General features: G+C 31.9%; 3 protein-coding genes across 4 annotated transcripts; 1 reads left to right on the top strand and 2 right to left on the bottom strand.

Annotated features, from left to right (window-relative positions):
• Positions 1–2045: 2045 nt before the first annotated feature.
• LOC100499918 (uncharacterized) lies at positions 2046–4380 on the bottom strand. Its single transcript, NM_001251026.2, has 8 exons — positions 4252–4380; positions 4077–4172; positions 3896–4000; positions 3096–3195; positions 2863–2954; positions 2679–2759; positions 2475–2543; positions 2046–2391 (listed from the first exon to the last, which is right to left on the bottom strand). Exons 1-8 carry the CDS (start codon positions 4372–4374, stop codon positions 2260–2262), a joined length of 798 nt encoding a protein of 265 aa, NP_001237955.2. The 5' UTR covers positions 4375–4380; the 3' UTR covers positions 2046–2259.
• Positions 4381–4520: 140 nt separating this feature from the next.
• Positions 4521–6199, top strand: LOC100781679 (pentatricopeptide repeat-containing protein At1g02370, mitochondrial). The gene is made up of 2 exons (XM_014762880.3): positions 4521–4814; positions 4900–6199. The coding sequence occupies exons 1-2, from the start codon at positions 4572–4574 to the stop codon at positions 6085–6087; spliced, it is 1431 nt and encodes a 476-aa protein (XP_014618366.1). The 5' UTR covers positions 4521–4571; the 3' UTR covers positions 6088–6199.
• A 5192-nt stretch (positions 6200–11391) lies between these two features.
• Positions 11392–20051, bottom strand: LOC100798285 (uncharacterized). Of its 2 annotated transcripts, none has more exons than XM_003535863.4 (8): positions 19474–20051; positions 19335–19402; positions 18564–18630; positions 18309–18463; positions 18129–18205; positions 13794–13862; positions 12506–12606; positions 11392–11826 (listed from the first exon to the last, which is right to left on the bottom strand). In XM_003535863.4, the coding sequence occupies exons 1-8, from the start codon at positions 19723–19725 to the stop codon at positions 11518–11520; spliced, it is 1098 nt and encodes a 365-aa protein (XP_003535911.1). In that variant the 5' UTR covers positions 19726–20051; the 3' UTR covers positions 11392–11517. The 2 variants fall into 2 exon arrangements, with proteins under 2 accessions (XP_003535911.1, XP_040862214.1); XM_041006280.1 differs by having other exon boundaries at positions 12506–12597.
• Between the last annotated feature and the right edge of the window lie 2959 nt (positions 20052–23010).

Below are 23010 nucleotides of genomic sequence, written 5' to 3'. Positions count from 1 at the left end.
TGATAAGTGATAAGAAGCTCCATTACGTTTCTTCTCTATCTTTTCCACGCCCTGTCACCACACCGGGATTTTTTTCAACGCAGAAATATTACTATAAAAACTGTATTAGACTACTTGATCATTATTTGTTAGTAATTAAAAACTAGACATTTTTTGTTTGCCGTCATTTTAAGAGTTTTTTCTAAGCAATTTGATATTAAAAAACAATTGTTTTTTTATGAAAAAATAATTGTTAAATTCAACGAAATGTTTAATATGTTAACTTTTAAAAATATTAGTTAATTACATAATTAATGTAATATTAATTGTTCCCTAAGTAACATTTTCAAAGTAGTAGTATTTGTTTACTAAATTTTTAAATAGCTTAAGATATTTTTAAATAGGAGTATATTTTTTATGACAAACATTAATTAGTGAATTAAGACATTGATTAAAGAAACAAAGTAGTAATTATGAAAAAAAAATTGTTTTGGAAAATAAAGAAAAATACATAATTACTTTTAAAAATAATAATAAAATTATTATATGATGCATGTATTAAAAAATATTATTAATATCTGTAGAAAATTTACTAGTATGATTTTTATTTTCAATTTAAGAGTATTTTCTTGAAGTTGTGGATTGATTTGAAGTATTAGGCTAATACTTGTGCATGTTTAATCTTTTAATCACACACACAATAAGATAGTGTAGATTTTAGGTCACATAATGCTCTCAAGTCAATGTGTATTCAAGGTGAATAAAAATATAACCAGAATATGATTAAAAATAACGATACTTTCTTAATAACAAAATCAAAAGATATATTTTGGATCTTGTAATTGTACACTTTCTTAATTTATAATTTTTTGAATAATCTTTTTTAATGAGATAACACGATAAAGTGTCAAATATCTATTTTAATCTAAAAAAAATCAGTGCAAGGAGTATTTTTACAAGATTTATTAAGAGTTTTTAAATAAAAAATGAATAATATATTTTCCAGCAAATATTTTATTTTTAAATTATTTAACATGCAAGAATTATGAAATATAAAGATATTCACTTGAATATATTTTAGTCTTTAAAAATATTGTCATTATCTATTTATTTTGTTTAAAACAAGTCCTTAGTAAAAAAAATTCTTATCAAAAAGACCATTTATTAATTCTTTTTAAACCGTATTTTTCATTAAAAATAATTTTATTTGAGTCATATAAAATCATTATACATGATAAAATTATTTCTCTAAATATTTAATATAACAATATATCCGAGTTACATTAAATTTATTAGCTCTTCATTTTATATCACCATTCAATATTCATCATACATTATATTTATATATATTTAGCATCCTATGAGAAGAGAATCATCATCCATGTATCTTACTTGACTTGTGACTTTGATTATCTTATGTGACTAAAATCTAAATAAATTTTGATTTAAATGTATTTTTTGTCATAAATGTGTGATATTTTGGTTTGGAGTTAGATTTAGAAGATCTGATCTTAAGTATCAATGTCAGATCCTTATCACATAATAATTAAAACTTGACGTGTTGATTCGATGACATTGACATGTAGGATTGAATCTCCCGAATTTAACTGAGTCAAAATATCACGTATTTATATTTTACGAAGACAAAAAACATACTAAAAAATTCATAGAAGCGAATCCCGAAAATATCAATACTTATTTTAACCATAAACTTCTCATGTCGCTAAAGCAAAATGAGTTTTTCATGGATTTGGTCTAATTGTAAATATTGTAAACAAATGGAATGCTCAAATACTCCTTTTTCAGCTCAAGAACAGTTGTTGTTTCTTTTTCAATTACAAAAGTGAGTATTTTAGGGTTTGAATTTGAGGACCCTAACATCACCGTCCTCGAAAAAAATGATGACATAGATTGTGAGGTAGATTAGGCCAAGAGAGGCAACAATGGTGGGTTAAAGGTCTGGTAATCATACTACTTGTGGAGGTTCTGATTAATTTATCTTCAACCATGAAATGAAAAATATATTTTATATTTGACATAACCTTAAAATGTCTAAACCAAGGTGATTAAACATCAACGTATTCAAGTAAAAAATATTAACATATAATAATCTAATTACAAAAGGATGAATTATATTAATAATAAATTCATCTGAGCTTTCGTCAAAGATGAGCTATCGTCGCTATGGAGTTCCATCTTCAAGTACAGGTTGGGACCAGAATTTGCAAACTGGAAAGTCTACATAAATGATGTGAAAACCCCAAGCCCAAGAAAAATATATCATGTCTTTGGGCACGCAGTTATATCAATATTTCTGGCAACCATTCGTCGTTGTTTTGCATTTGGACATGCTTCCAAGCAAGGTTCCTTCACGATAGTATCATCCCGTGGGGGAAGAACTCCAAATTTGAACTGCAATTTTAAAAGATAAGCGAGTAATGACAAGGAGGTCATCTTTCAAAAGGTGGTCTCCAAAAAGGATTACTTAATATTACCTGACAGCTGTAATCGGCAAAGTTAGGCTCCATAAGTAATGGAACCCCCATATGGTCCTTAAAGAAGGTCTAGATTGAAAATAGAGTCAGATCAGATGCAATCATCCAGAGAATGCAAAAAACTTCACTTCGAAGCATGCACAACATGTTTAGCTCTCATTGTGACATGAAAGAAACGAGCAAGTATTTTGAAGAATCACAAACCTGTGTCGGAAACTTACAGGTGTGGGTGCAAATACCCACACATTTGCTTTCCTCCAGATACTTGCATCTTTCCACATACACCTACAAGATTTTATAAAACCACTTTGAAAATTACAGGATTATTTGATGAGTTTTATAAAGCTCATAAAAAAGATCAAACACATGGAAAGGTACAAGTGATCACCCCACTACTGCATGAGGTTCCATCTGGTAGGTCTACAGAATTGACTTTGCAGGGGCCCATGAGCCATTGACAAGTCAGTACAGTAACCCTTGCTTCAAAGTCAAAACCAAAACGTTTTAGGATATCTAAACAAGTTTATTAGCCTGTAAAGTTCGGGGGAACATCAGGCAGGAACAAAGATTTGGGACTCATCTAGAAGAATTGAAAAATGAATTGTATCTGATCAGACTCACCAACCATCATAGCTGCAATTTTGCCTCCTCCTATGGGAGCTATGAGCATTTTATAGAGCTCCAAAAGATATGGAGGGAACAGAGACCTCAATATTCGTACCTGACACAAGTCACAACAGCTAGTGAAGTTACTTTCGGACAACATGACCATTCAAAATTAATAAGAAACTTTAGAGTCAACATGACCTCAATTTCTGATCAACTTAAAAGATAAAACTAGCTCAAACAATTGAACAAAATCAACTACAAAACAAATTTTCATTTTTACCTAATAATGTCTGTCTACTTTATTTGAAATGATTTTATCAATCGATATTTGTTAGAGCAACTCCAGCAGTGCAATCATAATGGAGTTGCTTAACTCACTTTTTTTTATAGATCCTACAATCCCACATGAAACTTAAGAAATTCAACAAGTTTCCTCTTCAATGGTACAATTCATAAAAACTTAAAATGGGTTCTGCAATTATCTCACAAATTTTAAAAACTCTGGTAAGAACGTTGCTTATATGATATAAGCAACAATTCTTAATTTCTTATACACGAATTGTCACCGTGGATTGCTTGAATGGTAAAAGTAAAACTGCATAAGAATTGATTCTTAAGTTTAAGAACCCCATAAACAACTCCTATAGAAGATGCTTAAATTAATTAGCTAGGCTTTCTCATCGTATACACTTTCTTATCTTAAAGGAGCCAAATACAAATAACAATACTAGTTTTAAGGTCAACAATTTGGAGAAAATGCTATTGCATATAACTATATAAGGGGTGTAATTATAACGAGCAAATGCAAATACCGCTGCTTCTACGGTATCAGAATTGGTAGTGCCCTTCATCATTAGACGATTGGCAACTTCAATTAGTCCATCATATCCAGCTTTCTTCGAGTCCCACCCCACCTCCTGTTAATACTTCCACACTCAACTATAGCAATAACAACCATCATATAAGAAGAAGAGTCTACAAGGTTTTCTTTACCTGTACCAATTTGTTACGGAACAATTTGAGAAACAAGTCATCAAACACACCGGGTTTGTAGTCAGATTTCAGAGCTCCAATTCCCACTTGTTCCACCTGATTCACATTTTGGGAAATAATTCTTCAACACATTTTTGTAGCATGAATATGAAAAACAAAAGTGGAAGATACGCACCGTTTTGGGTCCCGGCGACGGAGAAGAAGAAGAGAAAGAAACGCGAAATCGATGGTTCCGAACACTAGAACATACCACTGGCACTGGGGCACCACCACCACCAACAGCGCCTAGCGCCTTCATTTTCTCTCCAACCGTACCCATTCACTGTTCAATTAAAAACACACACAAAAAAAAAGGTTACCGGCTACCGGTTAATTCAAGTGAAACTCAAAACGACACCACGTTTTGCGTTTTGGTAAACCCTAACAAAACCCCTACAAGAAGAGACAGAGAGCACCCGTGCCTGCTGGCTGTGTCACAATCTCGTATCAAAAGAGATGAATTACGCCCGTCTGATTTCCGGCGGAGGATGGCTTCTCCGGCGACTGTGCACGGCGGCTGAGACTCCCGCGAAAAAGCCAAACCTCTATCGAATGTTATCGGCGCTGGACATCACCGGAGGCACCGTGTCGCAAACGTTGGACCAATATATAATGGAAGGCAAAGTCATCAAAAAACCAGAACTCGAGCGGTGCGTCGAGCAGCTCCGAAAGTATCGCCGATTCCAGCACGCACTCGAGGTATCAAATATCAATTATTTCACTTTGTAAACCTTTCACATTTTTTTCTAAAATGTTGAACTCTATCATTTTATAATGAATGCAGATAATAGAATGGATGGAGATAAGAAAAGTTAATTTTTCCTGGAGTAACTATGCTGTGCAATTAGATCTTGTGTCCAAAACCAAAGGGGTGGATGCTGCGGAGAATTTTTTCGGCGGTCTTCCTCCTCCAGCCAAGAACAGGTATACCTACGGTGCTCTTCTGAACTGTTACTGTAAGGAACTAATGAAAGACAAGGCATTGAGTCATTTTGACACCATGGATGAATTGGGTTATGTCACTAATCTGGCTTTCAACAATGTCATGACTCTGTTTATGAAACTGGGTGAACCCCAGAAAGTGCCTCAGCTAGTGGAGCTTATGAAAAAGAGGACCATTCCCATGTCCCCATTCACATATCATATCTGGATGAACAGCTGCGCCTCTTCAAACGATCTTGGTGGGGCGGAGAGAGTCTATGAGGAGATGAAAACTGAAAATGAAGGCCAAATTGGTTGGCACACTTACAGCAACCTTGCTTCTATTTATGTAAAGTTTAAGGACTTTGAGAAAGCTGAGATGATGCTTAAGATGCTGGAGGAACAAGTGAAGCCGAAGCAGCGTGATGCTTACCATTGCTTGCTTGGCCTTTATGCAGGGACTGGTAATCTTGGGGAGGTTCATAGAGTGTGGGATTCCCTCAAGTCTGTCTCCCCTGTCACCAACTTCAGCTATCTTGTTATGCTTAGTACCCTCCGAAGGCTTAATGATATGGAGGGGTTAACAAAATGCTTTAAGGAGTGGGAGGCAAGTTGTGTTAGCTATGATGCGAGGTTGGTTAGTGTCTGTGTTAGTGCTCACTTGAATCAGAACATGTTGGAAGAAGCTGAATTGGTATTTGAGGAGGCTAGCAGGAGGAGCAAAGGGCCTTTCTTTAGGGTTCGGGAAGAGTTCATGAAGTTTTTCTTGAAGAAACATGAGTTGGATGCTGCTGTGAGGCACTTGGAGGCAGCGCTTTCAGAAGTCAAGGGTGATAAATGGCGTCCTTCACCACAAGTTGTTGGGGCTTTTCTCAAGTACTATGAAGAAGAGACGGATGTGGATGGTGTTGATGAGTTGTCCAAGATTCTCAAGGCTAACAATTTTGATGATTCCTGGATTAAAAGTTGCATTACTGCATCCAAATCGTCTCCTGAAATTGATCCAGGAATGAAGGAAGATTCTCAAGTCTACCATGCGCAGGAGAACTAGATTACTAGATATCATGGAAAAACAATTGTGTGTAGCATGTAGGTGCAATTAATGTGAAGCAAGTGATTTGACTGTTAACTTGGTTTTCCTAAGATAAGGAACAAATTCTGCATAATCGTTTATAATTTAAGAGAAAATTACAATCATCACCTATTGTGATTTGCTTTTATTACATTAGACATTCTTGTTTTTTTTTTAATCCTACAAAAAAATTTAAATTGTTAGTTTTTTGTTTCGCCATATATCATTTGATGTTTTAAACTTGAGAAAGGAATACATGATTTTTAATAAAAAAAAAATTTACCTAAAATGTTCTTTATTTATTTCACATTAAAATGATTGTTGAGAAATGTATGTATGTAAAATGATTCACATTAAATTTTAATAAACTAAATTAAGATTTAAAGTTGAATTAAGTAAATTAAAAAATTACATGTAATTTAGTATTACAATGACTCTAAAAAAATTTTCATGTCACTATTTAGACATCTTTTTTTTTCTCATAAATGAATCTTTTTTATTCTCTAAGTTTTCTATTTTTATTCTGAAATGTTTACTCATAATGCAATAAAAACTTTAACAATGGATAATTCTCTAAGTAAAGTTTTCTAGTTTTCTAAATGAATGCTTTATAAAACAAAAGATAAAAGACATCACATGTTTTATTAAATTTATTAACAAAAGTTTCACGGAATTGATAAATGAGATTAAAAGGAATATAAAAAAGAAAAAGATAACATGTAATAAAAGTAAACTATAAGGATGATGATTATAATTAACTCGTAATTTAATACTTCAATAAGGAAATGTTTTTAGTTCTTATTTTTATTTTCATTAGTTATTATTTCAGTCTATTTTCTTAAAAAAAAAATTAGTTTTTATCTTGGAGCCCTAGCATATGGATATCATATTGATATCTAATTAATCTATGTTGAACTAAGTAGTACACTAGTACTGTTAGTAAAGCTCTTCTTCCAAAAAATTTAACACAACTGCATTATGATTAACTTAAATATGAAACCCTTGAAGTCTATAGTTGATATACCTGTTAGGTGATTGTCCGTGTCACTGGAAACCTCTAGATGATGATCTAGAGATAACCTAAGACAATAGCATATAAAATTCTCCTTTGTTTAGGTATCTGTTGCAGATTTCATGCGATTCTAGCTTCTTTGGTGCTGTATAGATGCACATATTCCTATTCAATAAAATATACGCCTTCTTTGTCAAAAAAATAAAATTATACGCCTTCTACCATTCAGGTTTTTCTTTCGATCGTTTTTTATTTTTCGTTGCAGCCCTCAATATTTTTCAAATAACCCACAAGAATGCTCGAACTTTGAAGGAAGAACTAGACATGATCGTGATAGGCCTCTAAACGTATGGACCAGAGACATCATGGAGAGAAGCTCAAATAGTTAAGTTAGCTATTAGATGACTTTTTTTATATTAATTTAGATTAGATTGGGACACTTGTATGATTGCTATTAACAACCATTAGGTTATGTATTGTATTTCTCATTTGACTATTATCATCAATGAAGAAGAATATAGTTTACTTTATTAGATTTTCTCTGTAGCTTTAATGGTAGAATTTAGGAGTAATGATAAAATAGGTTTCTTGGTGCCTATCAAATAGATGAAAAAATGTGTTTTTTTTTCTAAGTGAATAGGAATATGTGCATCTATACACACGAGAAAATGGTTTCTCCTTGTTACTCATCATCTTATTCCTGAACGGAACATTTTGTTGGACAAAGACGCCGCCACCTGGAGGTGTTCATTACCTGAGCCTTGGTCTCCCGGAGAATTTGCGGAGAAAACGAAACCCTATTGGTTCTCTATTACTTTCAACTAGCCATATACTATCACAATTCTCTATCACCAAGATATGAACAATATTCGAAAGTTAATCTTTAAGTCACTAATTATTAATTAGATATGGTAATTTGAAATTCGAAAGCTACTTTATTTATTTATTCTTTATTTTTGACAACTTCTAATCTTAAAAAGATATAAAAAGTTTAATCTTTAAATCGATAATGTTGATAATTTTTTTGTTAATAATATAATTTATTGTTTATTTTCACGACTTCTAATCTTAATTGTTATTAGTATAATATTCAATTTAAGAGAGAGAAAATTTATCTACTTGTTGATTCTAAATTAACTCTCATTTATGACGATAATAATGATAATAATAATAATAAAAACTAAGATAATATCATATCCTCTTGACAAAAAAATACCGAATTACAAAAGGATCCTGGCATATCATGTCACAATAGATTTTTCAAGAAAGAAAAAAAAATCCTAGTTTATTTTCTATATTAGCCTCGGTGGAGCTGCCAAGTCTATAATTCCATGCATATTTGTGTGTTTTGGTAAACCCTCCAAGGGATTCCAGTTCCAACAGGAGACAAAGAGCCAGCACTGATCAACGAAGATGTACTACACACAGGGAGAAACTATCATTTAGGATAAATTTTTTTTCTAAATTATTAAATAGGGATAAATTTTAAATAAATATCTAAAAAGAAATAAATCCTAGGATATGTCATGATTTTTGTGATTAAATTCGTAATTTTTTTTCTTTTTCTACTTAAGTTGTAAAATAATTTATGGTTTTTTATTTTTTTTACATACGACTTTGTAAGTTTTTTTTATATATATTTTTATAAAAGTTATAAATTATTTATAACTTTAAAGTCACAAATAATTTATTTAAATTAATATTTTTAGTTTTAGTTTTATATAAAAAATTTATATTTTATATATTATTTATTTAATATTTTTTATTTTGTATATTGTTTTATTTAATATATTTGTTTAGTTTTTTATATTTCATTTAATATTTTTTTTCTTAATGTTAATGATTTTTCTCCTAATTGTAATACATTTCAATGAGTTCGATTTTAAAGTTGTATGTATAATCATAATTTCACTTTATTAGTTCTTTATTTATAGAAAGTAAATTAAATAAAATAAATATTAATTTAAATAAAAATATATATATAAATTTAAAGTTATAAATTCTATCAAAAACATAAAAACAATTACGACTATGAAGTGGTATTTAAAAAAAATTAAGAAGTAGAAAACAAAACAAAAAAAGTTCTAAAATAATTTAAGACTTTGAACGTAGAAGTCATGGGTTACCTTATGGCATACTTTTTTTTAGATATTCATTTAAAATTTATCTCCATTTGATAATTTTGAGAAGAAAAAAAAACCCTAAATGGTAGTTTTGCCTACGCCGAGGGACACAAGGCAGGCTGTCTAAGACACTCGCCAAAAAGCCAAAACTCTATCTCACTTTGTGGATATTTATTAAGTGATTTTTAAACTGTTACAAAATATGTATTTTTTAATATCATCAATTTAATTTAGATGAAATTATTTTTAAAAATTAAAAAATCAAATTCCACTTAAAAAAAATTAAAGGATGAAATCGAACCTAAATAATATATATCAATTTCATTATGGAAACTTCTATGTTTCTTTTTTTTTTTTATTTCGAAATTGGTTGAAGTTTATAATGATTAATGATAATGATTGCAGATATTAAAATGGATGGAGAAGAGGAAAATTAACTTTTCCGGGAATAATTATGCAATGTATTTAGATCTTGTGTGCAAACCAAAGGGGTGGATGCTGCTGAGAAAATGAACTAATGGAAGACGAGGCATTGAGGCATTTTGATAAAATGGATGAATTGGGTTATGTCACTAATTCTCAGGCTTTCAAGTTTCAACAATCTGATGAGTATGTTTGATACCCTCAGGGAGCTTAATGATTTGGAGGGCATAACAAGATGCTATAAGGAGTAGTGGGAGTCTAGTTGTGATACCTATGATGTGAGGTTGGTTAGTGATTGTGTTGCAGCTTACTTGAAGCAGAACACGGTGGAAGAAGCTGCATTGGTATTTGAGGAAGCTAGGAGGAGAAGGAGCAAAGAACCTTTGTTTAGTATTAAGGAAAAGTTGATGTCGTATTTCTTGGAGATACATGAGTTGGATGATGCTGTGAGGCACTTAGAGGTGGCGTTTTCAGAAGTCAAGGGTGATGATGAATGGCGTCCTTCAGTACAAATTGTTTGGGATTTTCTGGAGTACTATGAAGAAGAGATGAATGTCGATGGTCATGATGAGTTGTACAAGATTACCAAGGCTATCAGTTTTGATCATGCCTGGATTTAAACTTGCATGGCTGAAATCACATTTGCATTTAGAATTTGTAACTTCGACAATAATCTCAAGTGAAGCGGCCAAATCAGTTTTTTAATTTCCCTAAGAGTCAAATAAGGTTACAACTATATTATAAGGTTGCTTTGTTTTTTGTCATGGACTAAACTGATAGGGAGGCAGAAATTCATCACATTTTAATTTTTATGTTTCCTTCATAATTTTGAAAGAGGGTATTCAACTATGAGTGCCCATTGAAGTGGCTTGCTACATTTTAAAATGATCTATAACTATTCAATCACAGGCCCAATATCATAATATTAACCTTTTTATTTTGACTTTTGTTTTTTTCTTCTTCTTCAATTAGAACCATTATAATTACGCAAAAAAATAATGTAAGCATTGCTAATATAACTTTTACAAAAATAGAGAAATAAAAGACCCAACCCGTTAATAAAAAAAAAAAAACCAGCACGGCTATACTAGTAGTAATTACAGACGCAAACATTATGTGACCAATCGATAAGTATTTTTATGTTCATATCGCTATTACTCTTGCTAGTTTATTTGATAATAGACATAGTTTTTTAACTATTTAAAATGGCAACATTGATACAATTATACAAAAGGATGGTTAAATTCAATTATATCACCTATCCCTCGTCAATGTTGTCATTTCAATTTGGCTGCCCTTGTGTGTATTTTGTATTGAACAATTTATCACTTAAACTAGTTGAAGTGAAAATAGACTACAACTATAGGTAAACTTTGTCTGAAATGTTAGAAATTTAAATTCTTACACTGCTATCTAAAGAAAACTTTACCTAACCGTCACTTTCAACAAGAGTCAATCTCACGGTTATGTTATGCCTATCAAGATATCTGATTGTGAACCAAAAAGGAAGGAGCCATGCTTTCAATTTGTCTCAATTTATTTATATTTATACTCAAAATCTTCCTCTCTCTTTCGCCGGATTGCAACTCTCAGGTTTCATTTTTGAAATGAATGAATGCTGAAAATTGAAAAGCAAACGGTACTGCAATTTCAACAACTAAGCCAAAGAGGATGGAACTCCATAATGCTGATAATGAATTAATACTTTTCTGACACTGCTTAAAATAACTAAAGTAATGCTTCAGTTATAATAAAAAAATAGAGCAAAGAGAAAGCACTAAACAGTACAAACCTATCTAGTACAAGCCTAATGAATAGTACAATCCCAAACTCAAGCTGTTGGTTCAATATTTAAAGGTTGTTGTTCTCTATTGGTGTAAAAGAGACACTCTTGGGGCTGAACACCCTATAGCTCACAAAAACAGACACGCAAAGTGCTGCTACTGATAGTATAACAGAAAAGGCACTAGCAACATTCCACGAGCTACTTGATGCTGCATCAACTGACTTGCCACTCAAAGAATTACCAACAGATATGTCAATGGGAACCCAATCACAGTAAATAGAGTAGTGCCCGGAACCATGCCACGGTTGACCATCTACTGGATACCAGAATGCAACAGACATCTTACTGGATCCACCGATGTTAAATTGCACGTCCTGAAAGGTATTATTTTACATCATTTTACTTGTTTGTTATCTTATAAATGGAATTCAGGAATATATCTACTATTTGGTACAATGCTACTAAAACAAAAATATATTTGGTTTCAAGCTACAAAATGAGTCCCTGGATAGAAAGAAACTAAAACATAAACACAATAACCACAGCATGTTTAAACAAAAACCACGTGATTCAGAAGATTCCTTCAATCACATCTATTATATTTGAAAAGATCTTTTTCATTTATGCCCCCACCCCAAACAAAATACGAGAAAAAAGAGGCAGTGATCTAAATCTTGTTTTTAAGCTTTTGGCCACAGCCAAGAAATATATATTCAGAAGGCAGGTTTGCATAGGGAAACAATGTAAAACAAACAATCCAGTACAAGTTCAAAGTCAAAGTTGTTTCAACAACAAATAACGCAGAGACCTAGTTAAAAAGAAATTTTTATCACATGGCTTAGGGTACTCTGCGCCAACATTGATTAAAATTGATAAATAATTTCATGTCTTTCCATCCACAATCCATTAGATTTACAAATGATCCCAAAAATTAATTGAAAAAGAACTTGCGAACAAAAAATTCAGCTAATTGGGAAAGAAAATCTGAACAAATCAATGCAAACTCTTATCAAATAAAACTTATGAATATCAAATTACTTTCTAAGTTCCAACCTGTTGAAGATGATCCATAGTCCTCAAAGGCCTCGAGAATTCAAAAAAGTAAGTGCCCTTTTTTCCATTATCTGCATATGGACTCTCATCCTCTACGAATCCTGTTACAGAGAAGCATGAGAGTACCAATATGAAGAAAAAAAATGCAAACTAACTAAATGACAGGGCAAAACAAAACAGAGAGATCAAATTTAAGGTACTGTATTTGAGGCAAATGTTCATATTGCATACACAAGGTTGCAAGTTGTAATCAGTAATAACTAGTATGAAGTTAATGATTTTTACTGGTTTTGTAAAATATTTAGTATAAAGTTCCAGGTAAAATTTGAATCTATGAGCTTATATTTGAACCTACAACCTAATGATTAACAGCTCAATTTATATCAACCATTTCACCAGAACTCCAAGTTAGTTATAAACTTATAATGTTCCTATTATTATATTTATCACACACATATATGGTCCATCCAGTAAACCAATTACTTTTTGAAACGGTGGCCCGGCACCTAATTGAGTCAATGACGAGTTTTTGATAACACTCATGCACTAGAAATATAGAAATCAAAATATGCTTTATCATGAAAAATAGAGTAAATCCCTACTTTTGTCCTCCGAGGAAATAAGTGTGATCATTTTGATCCTCAAGATTTTTATCATCAAATTAATCCCTCAACAATGCAAAGAGTCATCACTTTAACACTCCAAATATTTCCAACATAAATTAGTCACTAAACAATGCAAAATGTCATCAATTTAGTCTCTCGATCAAGCAAAATGTCATCAAAGAAGGACAGATGTGATGATACCTTGAATAATTGAGAGACTAAAGTGACGGGGCTTGAAACTATGGAGGACGAAAAATGAATTAATCTTAAAAAAAGAATTGTATGGCAAGAAGCCATAAGAAACAAAGCGGGTTGACCTTTAATGGATCACTGAACTTTTAGCACTTAGTGGGGAGATTAACCCTTCTATATGGCACCATTTATACATTATTGAAAACAACCGGCACTAACATGTATGAAAATTTTTAAAGTGCTGTTGAAATATCTTAAAACAAAATTCATAAATGAAGCATAGTATAAGGCATGCTTTTATCTCATATACGAACCATTCACTTCATAAGAAGTATTTAGATATATAAGGAAACATATTTTAACTACTGCTTAGAATATATTGTTTTGAGATTCCTGTCACTACCAACCAAAATTTCAGTCTAGACTCAGCTTCCAACTACAGTTAATGGATATGACATTGTTTATGATCTATAAATAAATGAATCAATCACCTGAGTGAACTGTGAAGCTGCTATGCCACCAAGCACCCTTCCAGTCATTCTGCGCACTTGAATCATTAGCTGACAACAGAAAAATGGTCAGTCTATAATATAACTTAGAACCCACAACATTCCAAGTCATAATACATAAAGAAAAAATTAATTGCCTTGAGGGAAGTGTCTTTCCTTACAGATTTTTTACACTTTAAAAAAGAGATGCATTGCCATTCTATTCAAAACTTATGAAGCAATGGAAATTTTATTGTACCTCTCAAATCATAAACAAAGAGGGATTGTTTGGTAGCTAGAATATGGTATAATATGATAGGATAATTATCCCATGCTGTTGTAATCAATTGTTTGATGCACTAATAGGATATGATTTGTTTATTCAATTGCTTATTCTATCTTATTGGTGTAGTGTATTTCTTATCCTGACAGAGTGTGTTGGTTAGAGAGCAACAAAATAGGATAGTCACTCTCTCCCTCCCTCTCATCACTCCACCACCATCATTGTCATCATCGTCAATGCCACCACCAACGTCATCATCTTTATCACCATCATCGCCATCTCCACTATGACAACTACCACACCACCACCACTGATGCTGTCACTCCTACCATTGTCACCGCTATTGTCGTCACCGTCATCATTGTCACCATCATTGCTGTCGCTGCCCTCACCACTTCACCACTGTTTCTACCATTGCTACCATCACTCTCATCATCGTCACCATCATTATCATCATTATTGTCATTGTCACTATCGTCGCCACCACCGCCACTGCCATCATTGTCACCATCGTTGCTGCCGCTGCCCTCACCGCTTCATCACTGTTTCTGCCATTGCTATCATCACTCCCATCATCGCCACCAATTATTGTTGTCACTATTGTCATTGTCACCATTATCGTCACCATCAATACTATCATCGTCACCACTACTATCACGGCTGTCTGTCGTTGTCACCACAGCCACCACCTATCGTTATCTAGTATGTATCATGATGTGCATTAACCATTAAATAGTAGTAAAGCTTATCCTATTTTTATCTTATCAAGTTCTTATTTTGCTCTTATATTTTATCTTATCATATCTTGACCATCAAATGAGCTCTAATAGACCAACAATGTGCCTTAACAATTTCTTGTTAAAAATCTACCAACATAAACTTGATTCATGATTCTCATAAGAGATTAGATTCAAAAGTTACTCGATCAAGTAAGGCATTGTATGACTTGAGTACAAAGTCAAATGATTTAGAGTCGCAACATAAGTGCTCTCAAATATAATGTTAAGTGGTCAAGAGTCCTCATATTTTCTTGGATGGATGTGGATAAAGAAGTTCAAAGGTTTTTCTACTTAGAATATTGGTACTATGACAGGTAAGTCGATGAAGGTGACAGACCCATAATTTAAAGGAGGATTAACATTATGCGCCTACAAGAGACCAAGGAGTTAGGTACTGTAGGATTTAAATTTTGGTATACAGGGAAAATTAGAGAAAAGAATGGTGTGGTGTTATTGCAGACAAGTATTAGAAAGAGGGTCTGGGGGATGTAAAACGAATTGGACACAATTTTAGCCTCAAATTACTGGTTGCATAGGAGACCACCAACATCATCAGTACTTAAGCATCACAAGTAGGATTACAAGCACTTCAAAAGAAAAGTATTGGGAAAGTTTGGTGGGATTGGTTCAAGGCATTCCACAAGAGGAAAATATTTTCTTTGGAAGGATCTAAATGGACATATTGGTAGTGAGGCATGGCAATTTATAGGAGCCCATGGTGGCTCTAGTTTTAGAGAACTAAATAAAGAATGACAATTTATTTTTTATTTCTCTATGACTTATGATTTTAGGATTATGAACAATTGTTTCAAGAAGGAGGAGGAACATTAAATCACTTAAGAGGAGAGTTCAGGGTGACAAATTGGAAGAATTTGGAAAAGAAAGGTGTTTGTGTGACTTATATCTAAACTATATAAGACGTATGATAGGGAAAGTCGGAAACTACTAGTGTGATAACTCCAGGAGACGAGACTAAGAACTTTTCGATGGGGATAGGACTACACCAAGATTCAATCTTAAGTCCTTATTTGTTTAATTTAGTCTTTGTGTGCTTATTAGGGATACACAAAAGATTATCCCTGATTGCATCCTTTTTGTGGATGATATAGTTTTGAATTAAGGACAGTTGTTAACTTGAACTTTGAAGACAACTTCAAAAACAAAGGATTTTCGATTAAGTAGGAGTAAAATAGAGTATATACATTGTAATTTTAGCAAGAGCCAAGAGGAATATAACTTGAAAGTAAAATTGAGAGATGTCATGCCACAGATTTCTTAGTTTAAATATTTGGGATCAATACTACAAAATGACGAAGAAATTAATAAAGATGTCACACAAGACATAAGTGAGATAACTAAAATGGAAAAAGGTATTGACGGTTATTTGTGATTGCAAAGTACCTACCAAAGCTCAAGGGCAAGTTTTATCATATTACTATACATCCAACTATACTCTATGGTAGTGAATGTTGGGCTTTAAAGGAATAACAAGAGAAAACCGCAGTAGTAGAAATGAGAATGTTAAGATGGACGTGTGACCACACAAGAAAAGACAAGATACAAAATGATTGTGTATGAAAATATATTGATATTGCACTAATTTAGGGGGGAAAAGCAGAAAATCGGATAAAGTAGTTTGGACACATACAAAGGCCACAAGAAACATAAGAGTAGATTACATTATTTTTAGTTCTATGAAAAAGGGGGAGAGAGAGACTAAGAAGAACATTGAAAAAGTTGTTAAGAAGAACCTTGTTATAAATAATATCATTGAAGTTTTGGTTTTTAGCTGAAATGAAAGGCATTGTGTAACCCATGCAATCGATATCACCTAGTGGAATAAAGGTTGTGATGTTTTTTTTTTAATGGAAGCAAGATATCCTCACTGTTGGAAATAATCCAAGTCCCACATCGGCTAAAAGTAATCCCACATTAGAATATATAAGTGAGGGGCAACCCTCACCCCTTGATCTATCTTTTGGGGTTGAGTTAGGCCTCTCACTCACATTATACACTCTAAGATGGTATTAGAGCCGAAAACCATGAGACTAACCTCGAGGCATAGAGATCACCAAAGTGGATTTTGCCTCTCCCAACAAAGTCTCTTCCATACACATGGTCAGGGAATCGAACCCATGTCATCATGTTTCATGTTTCATGTTTGAGGAACTCAGTCATCTACCAACTATGCCTTGTTGGTAGCTTGTGATGCTGTTGTACTCACTGAAATAACGCTTTTTCTACAGAAAAAGAAAATAATATAATGTGGTTTGGCATTATGAGACTTGATATGTTATGCAGCACACATCATCATTTTAGATACAAAGAGAAAATATTATATGTTGGCGATTATGAAAATCCCATTGGGTATAAAGGAACTGATGTAAGACAGCGACTATGATTACGATTTGCTTGGTGTTGTTGTCTTGAGAGCCATGCACTGTGGGCCCAACAATCGCGCTTGCTAATCTTGTGTCATTCCATTTTAAAACTTTCACCTTTACCTGAGTTAGGAACTTAAAAAGTTGTCTGTGTAATGTTTGCATAAAAAGCACTTATCTTTCCATCTTCTTGTCCTCTAGTATACAAATATCAGATGTCTTAATTTTGACACATCCCTTTCTTCCAATGTGAATGAATCCATCTTATAGTAATTTAAGACGCATCATACACATGCCAAAATCCAATCACTGCTTAATCATTTTGGGATCCACTTTCATCTGTAAAGTTACATCAATTTTAAATTGGGATTTGTAGGACAAGGATAAATTATTTTACAAAAACTAAGGAGCAAAGTCAAAAGAGATTAATATCAAACCTGAACCTTGATTTTTTCATGGCTAAGCTAAAGGAATAAAATAATGGACCACCTTGTGCATGGTTCAAAACAAGATATGGCTATTATTTATATGGCCAAAGTGAGTAAACTATGAAGGATATTAATAAGTAAGCAAACTAAATAATGTACAATAGGAAAAGACAAGCAATATGACAATAGAAAATGTATATAGAAGAATAAAACATGTTCTACATAAGTAATTTACTTTATGTACAAATCACCTAAAAGAACTGCATTAACACCTGAATAAAAGGCATAAGTGAAGTCATGCAAGCAATGGTCATATTTACTGCAACTACAGAACAGTAGTTTTTAAAATTTTAGGAAGCATCTGTGATACTTCCACTTGATTTTTTAATAATGTAATCTATTTATTCTGCTTTTTTTCAGTCATAGAAGCATATAATTCTTATCAATGGTGTTGCATTTGTACATACCAGAACCTGGAGGACCAATTCCATCCAAGTATCTGCAATGTGGATTCCAAGCATATAGATCAACCAAGTGACCAAACCTGTACCAATAACGAATATAGGAAGCTGAATGAACATAACCAACAAATAAGATAGCCCACAACTATCATGAATTGAAAGTTAAGGAAGTTTTTAGCTCATAACCTATCGCCGCCATTTCCATATCTATTGTCTAGGGGATTGCCACCGTAAAGTCGTCCTGGAATGGCACTTCCTATTGAAAAGTGCATAATGTCAACTTCATGACCTTTGCAGCTCTTGTCAGTGCACGAGGTCGGATGTTCTTCACAGCCACCCATCTTATAACAATTAACACAATCTTTATCAAATACTGTTTTACAAAATCTTCTAGTAAGGTTGGGATTATAATTGAAAGCAAGAAAAGACTGCAAAACTTACATTATGATAAGAGGCACCATCTCCAATTTGAAACATGAGAGCAACAGATGGACATTTATTGCTTTCTCTGCGTTGCAACAACCAGACAAAAGTTCATCATGGATTAACACACCAAAAATATAATATTTATAAAGAATTTAATTAATATGTGATATTAGAGTAAAACTTTTTTTACACACATTAAATAGGAATTCACCTTATTGACTGGTCATGTTAATAATTAGTATGATATGATAAAAAAAAATCAAACATAAGCTATGTTACTTAAAATTAGTTAAAAATTAAAAAATTAATTTATTAAATTATAAGTATTCGATAAAATGAATTGTTAAAATAATTGAAAAAATAAAAAAATTATGATTTAATTAAAAAGAATAATAAAAAAATTTATTAAATATATTAAGGATAAAAATAAAAAATTAGAAATTAGTATTTTAAAAAACTTTAGTGTTTCAAAAAATATTAGAAATTATTAAAAAAAAAATAACTTATTTACCGAATAATTAAATAAATTGTTCAGCTCATAAAAAAACTAAAAATTAGAAAATAACTAAAAATTTTATGTAAAATACATTGAGAGTATATTTAAATTAAATTCTTATTTCTAAACTGTTTTCTCTTGTTTCCAAACATGTTGGACACTATAACATTTAAAACACCATCAATAGAAACAAGTTAATAACATAAGCTCAACGAGTTATTAAACTACGTTAGCCATAAGCAGCATAAATCGTAGATGAAATTTTATCTGCTTTGGCATGACATATTTACCCTTTAGAGTAGGCATAGTCACCATCTACTTGCAGCAGAAAGAAGATATCGCGGCCGTCATGGACACTCTGCAATAAAATCATGACCACCAAGTGAGAAAATAAATAATAAAACTGGCTGAAGAATGTGTGGTGTATACTTTAACGGTGATCTTTCCCCCTTTGAATTCATTTTCAGCATCTGGGTCAAGGGCGGGAAGGAGGGGAAAGTAGGACCCATCAATGTCCTTCCAATCATCGGTGTGACCATCCAGTGTGATTACACCGTATTTGAACTCAGCCTCGACTCGGATCTCCGACTCGGACTCGCAGCTCCAATGACCCGATTCCTCGTGTGACTCCACACGGGTTCCCAAGCCCAATAAGAAGAACATCAAAAGGTAACGAAGCATTCTGGAATGGAGGCAGCACGTGCTCGTGGTAGAAGATTATATATGAAAATGGATTGGGTGGGTATTTGTAGAAGCTTGAAAATTTAGATTAGATCACAGAAACTAAGACATTAGATGTGACGCACAGCACTAGACTTTTGTTTGCTTTTCTCCCTTTTAAGCAGCACTTTCATTCTGCCTTCCCTGGACAGTGGACAGTGGACAGTGGACAGTGGACACTTTATTTTTACCCAACCATTACCATGACATATACGCCTTACACACCCCACCTGCCTTTGTCATCTATTGGGAGCATCTTCTCAAAACAATTTGCCTGATTTTCTCTTACTTTAATCAATAAACAAATAGATACAATAAGTATATACTTGTTCAATTTACCTATACATCTATGTTAAACATTATTAATTTGATAAACAATTGTTTTTATCCCAAAATATAAAGGGATCAAAATCTGTATATAAAAGAATGAAACTATAATAATCGGATGAACGTGTAAAGAGTAAAACAATTATATTCTACTTATACCTTAACATTAAATTAGTCATTAAATATTATAATTTAATAAAATAGTCCACAAAAATTTAATGATAATATTTGTTATATTTTTTTTAGATATTTAGATACTAAGTTAGATGGTTTTTTCAAAAATTAAACTATCATTGTTTTATATTTATAACAACAAAAATTATCATTTATTCATACAAAAATTTCTTGGAATTGTTAAATTACAATAAATTATTACATTAGCGGTGGTTTAACAACTGTCACAAAATTTCCATATAAGAAAAAAGTGTCACAAAGAATTTGTAACAATGAAAATTAAATGTAAGGTTTTTAAGGTTAAATTATAATTTTGTATTTTAATATCATAAATTTATAATTTTGATCCTTTTAGAATTTAAAATTTAATTGAAAGATTTGATCCCCTAAAAAATAACAATTCTGGTTCACCCTTTAAATTATTAATTGATAATTATAATTTATAGAATTATTACACTAATTATAAATTAAATAAAAATCATTATTGTTTTTTATTTGTGTCTTTACAGATTTGTCCCTAACCCTCATTCTATGTTACCCTAATCTTGTCACAAACAACAGAAACTCCATCACCGTCACCAGAATTCTTCAATTCAGATCCACCGCACCGTCAACAGTGGTAGTAATTGTTGTAGCGATCTGGAAGAGGTGCAGGATCGAGAGATCCAAATTTTTGGATACGTTTTTGGGCGCAATCCAACCGAGGCAAAGCACTGACTTTTGGGGTCGAAAACCCATCCTTTAGCAACCCCCTTTCTCTCTAATTCCTTCAAAACCAAAATCCCATTCTTCATCAACCTTTGCGTCTGACTCTCGACGAGAAGCACTGGTTATTGTACTTAGTGTCATGCTCTGTTAAAAGGTTTGTCACGCGTGAATGCTGTGGTGGTGGGGTTTTGAGGGGCGGCTTGCCGTGGGAAGAGGAAGTGTGTGGCCAAGAAGTTGATGTTGAGTGGGTCATCGTGGCAAGGGAGTGATTCCGGCAAAGTGACGTCGACGACAGAGGGAGAGTTGGCTATGGCGATGAAGTGTGTTGACGAAGAATTAGGATTACAGAATGAGGGGGTCAGGGATAGATTTGTAAAGGCACATAAAAAAATATTTTAAAATTAATTTATAATTAACTTAATAATTTTCTTAATCATAATTATTAAGTAATAATCTAAAAAGTGAACCAAAATTGCTACTTTTTAAAACTAGGGATTAAATCTTTCAATTAAATTCTAAGAGACCAAAACAAATAGATTTATGATCCTTGAGACACCAAAATTATAAATTTACAATTTAATCTATATTTAATGGTTTTCCTAGTTAACGGATTATTTTTACGCAAATGTTAGTTAATGAAATTAAAATACAAGTAACTCGATCAAAACATAACTAAAAGTGCATACATATAGATTAAAACATCCAAATATAAGAATTAAAATATAAAAATTATACAACTATTAAAGTCAAATGAATAATTTATTTAAAATCATGCCATTTATTGAAAAAGATTTTCATTCTCTTCACGTTTTTAAATGAACATTCTCAATGTAATTTTTTCCTTATTCTTTTTAGAATTACATTTCATATATTATTCTCGTAACTAATAAAAAAATTATCTTTCAATTCTTTTAAAAAAATATTGTCTTCATCTATATATCTGATATTCTTAATTGTTTATCTCTTTCAATTTATTTTTTTATCTTTTTTAATTAAATTTTAATATTTTTAAAGAGAAATAGTCAATAACTAAAAAAACATATATTATAATTTAAATTATTAATTGTAAATTTAAAATATAGTTTAAATATTTAAAATAATTATTTATTATAAATTTTAGTTCTCCAATAATTTATATTTAAAAAATATTTATTTATGTTGGAAGTTTAGCAAAGGCTCATTCAAAATGTTATCATACAAACTTAAATTACAAAAGAGATGTGATTTATATATAATATTATTATTTTTTTGTGTTTGTCTCTGTTTTTTATTGTATTATTTATTACATTTTAAATTTATCTTCTTTTTTTCTTCCACTCTCTTAATTATAAACTTTTTTTGTTTAATTTTTTGTACAAATATCTTTTTTTAATTGTAATTAATGCTTTAATAGAAAGAGATAAATACAAAAATAAATAGTATAAATAATACAACTAAATTATAAAAGATAAAATATACTTTTAGTGCGTGAGAAATATTTAACTACGTGCCAAAGTATTTATCAAGAACGTTATAGATATTTGTCTTTAAAAAATAATCTTACTCAAAATACTACTATCAAACATTATCAAATATAAAGATATAAACATTAATGTCGTGCCCACTGCCCAGCATGTGTGTATCAGCATAGGTTGGCTGATTCTATAGGCACAGTCTTCGTGAGACAGTAGCTTGCTTGCTGTTTTTTTTTCTTGCTTCTGTCGTTTTAACTTTTAATCCTGAAGTATCTATAAAAAAAAATGAAATAAAAACTTTTTTCACTTTCACTCTTTAGCTAAACCTACACCCGTAAATAGCATTGATGTCTATAATGCACTATGCGTGTGAAACCATCACACCCATTTAAAAAGTAATATATTAACGTAGTATCTTAATGTACATGTACTACCTGCATTAGTGTACTCGACCTCTTTTATATCACCACTGGTTGCGCTTAACGACTTATCAAATCATGATCGTATGAATGACGTCCCGTGGAGTGTGATTAATTTTTGGTAGCACTCTACACCGCTTTCTGTAGTAATAATTTGGATTGTC

The sequence above is a fragment of the Glycine max genome, chromosome 10 (assembly GCF_000004515.6).
Source record: "Glycine max cultivar Williams 82 chromosome 10, Glycine_max_v4.0, whole genome shotgun sequence".
NCBI classification, from domain to species: domain Eukaryota; kingdom Viridiplantae; phylum Streptophyta; class Magnoliopsida; order Fabales; family Fabaceae; genus Glycine; species Glycine max.
This window is presented reverse-complemented; position numbering and strand designations above follow the sequence as displayed.

Excerpts from the sequence above, each read along its gene's own strand:
- LOC100781679 (XM_014762880.3), top strand. The coding sequence starts at position 4,572 with ATGAATTACGCCCGTCTGATTTCCGGCGGAGGATGGCTTCTCCGGCGA. Across the intron at positions 4,815-4,899 it reads GATTCCAGCACGCACTCGAG|ATAATAGAATGGATGGAGAT; the intron begins GTATCAAATATC and ends TAATGAATGCAG.
- LOC100499918 (NM_001251026.2), bottom strand. The coding sequence starts at position 4,374 with ATGAAGGCGCTAGGCGCTGTTGGTGGTGGTGGTGCCCCAGTGCCAGTG. Across the intron at positions 2,955-3,095 it reads AATTGCAGCTATGATGGTTG|CAAGGGTTACTGTACTGACT; the intron begins GTGAGTCTGATC and ends TTGACTTTGAAG. Across the intron at positions 2,392-2,474 it reads TTGCCGATTACAGCTGTCAG|TTCAAATTTGGAGTTCTTCC; the intron begins GTAATATTAAGT and ends TTAAAATTGCAG.
- LOC100798285 (XM_003535863.4), bottom strand. The coding sequence starts at position 19,725 with ATGCTTCGTTACCTTTTGATGTTCTTCTTATTGGGCTTGGGAACCCGT. Across the intron at positions 18,631-19,334 it reads GACTATGCCTACTCTAAAGG|AGAAAGCAATAAATGTCCAT; the intron begins GTAAATATGTCA and ends GTTGCAACGCAG. Across the intron at positions 13,863-18,128 it reads AATTGGTCCTCCAGGTTCTG|CTAATGATTCAAGTGCGCAG; the intron begins GTATGTACAAAT and ends TTCTGTTGTCAG.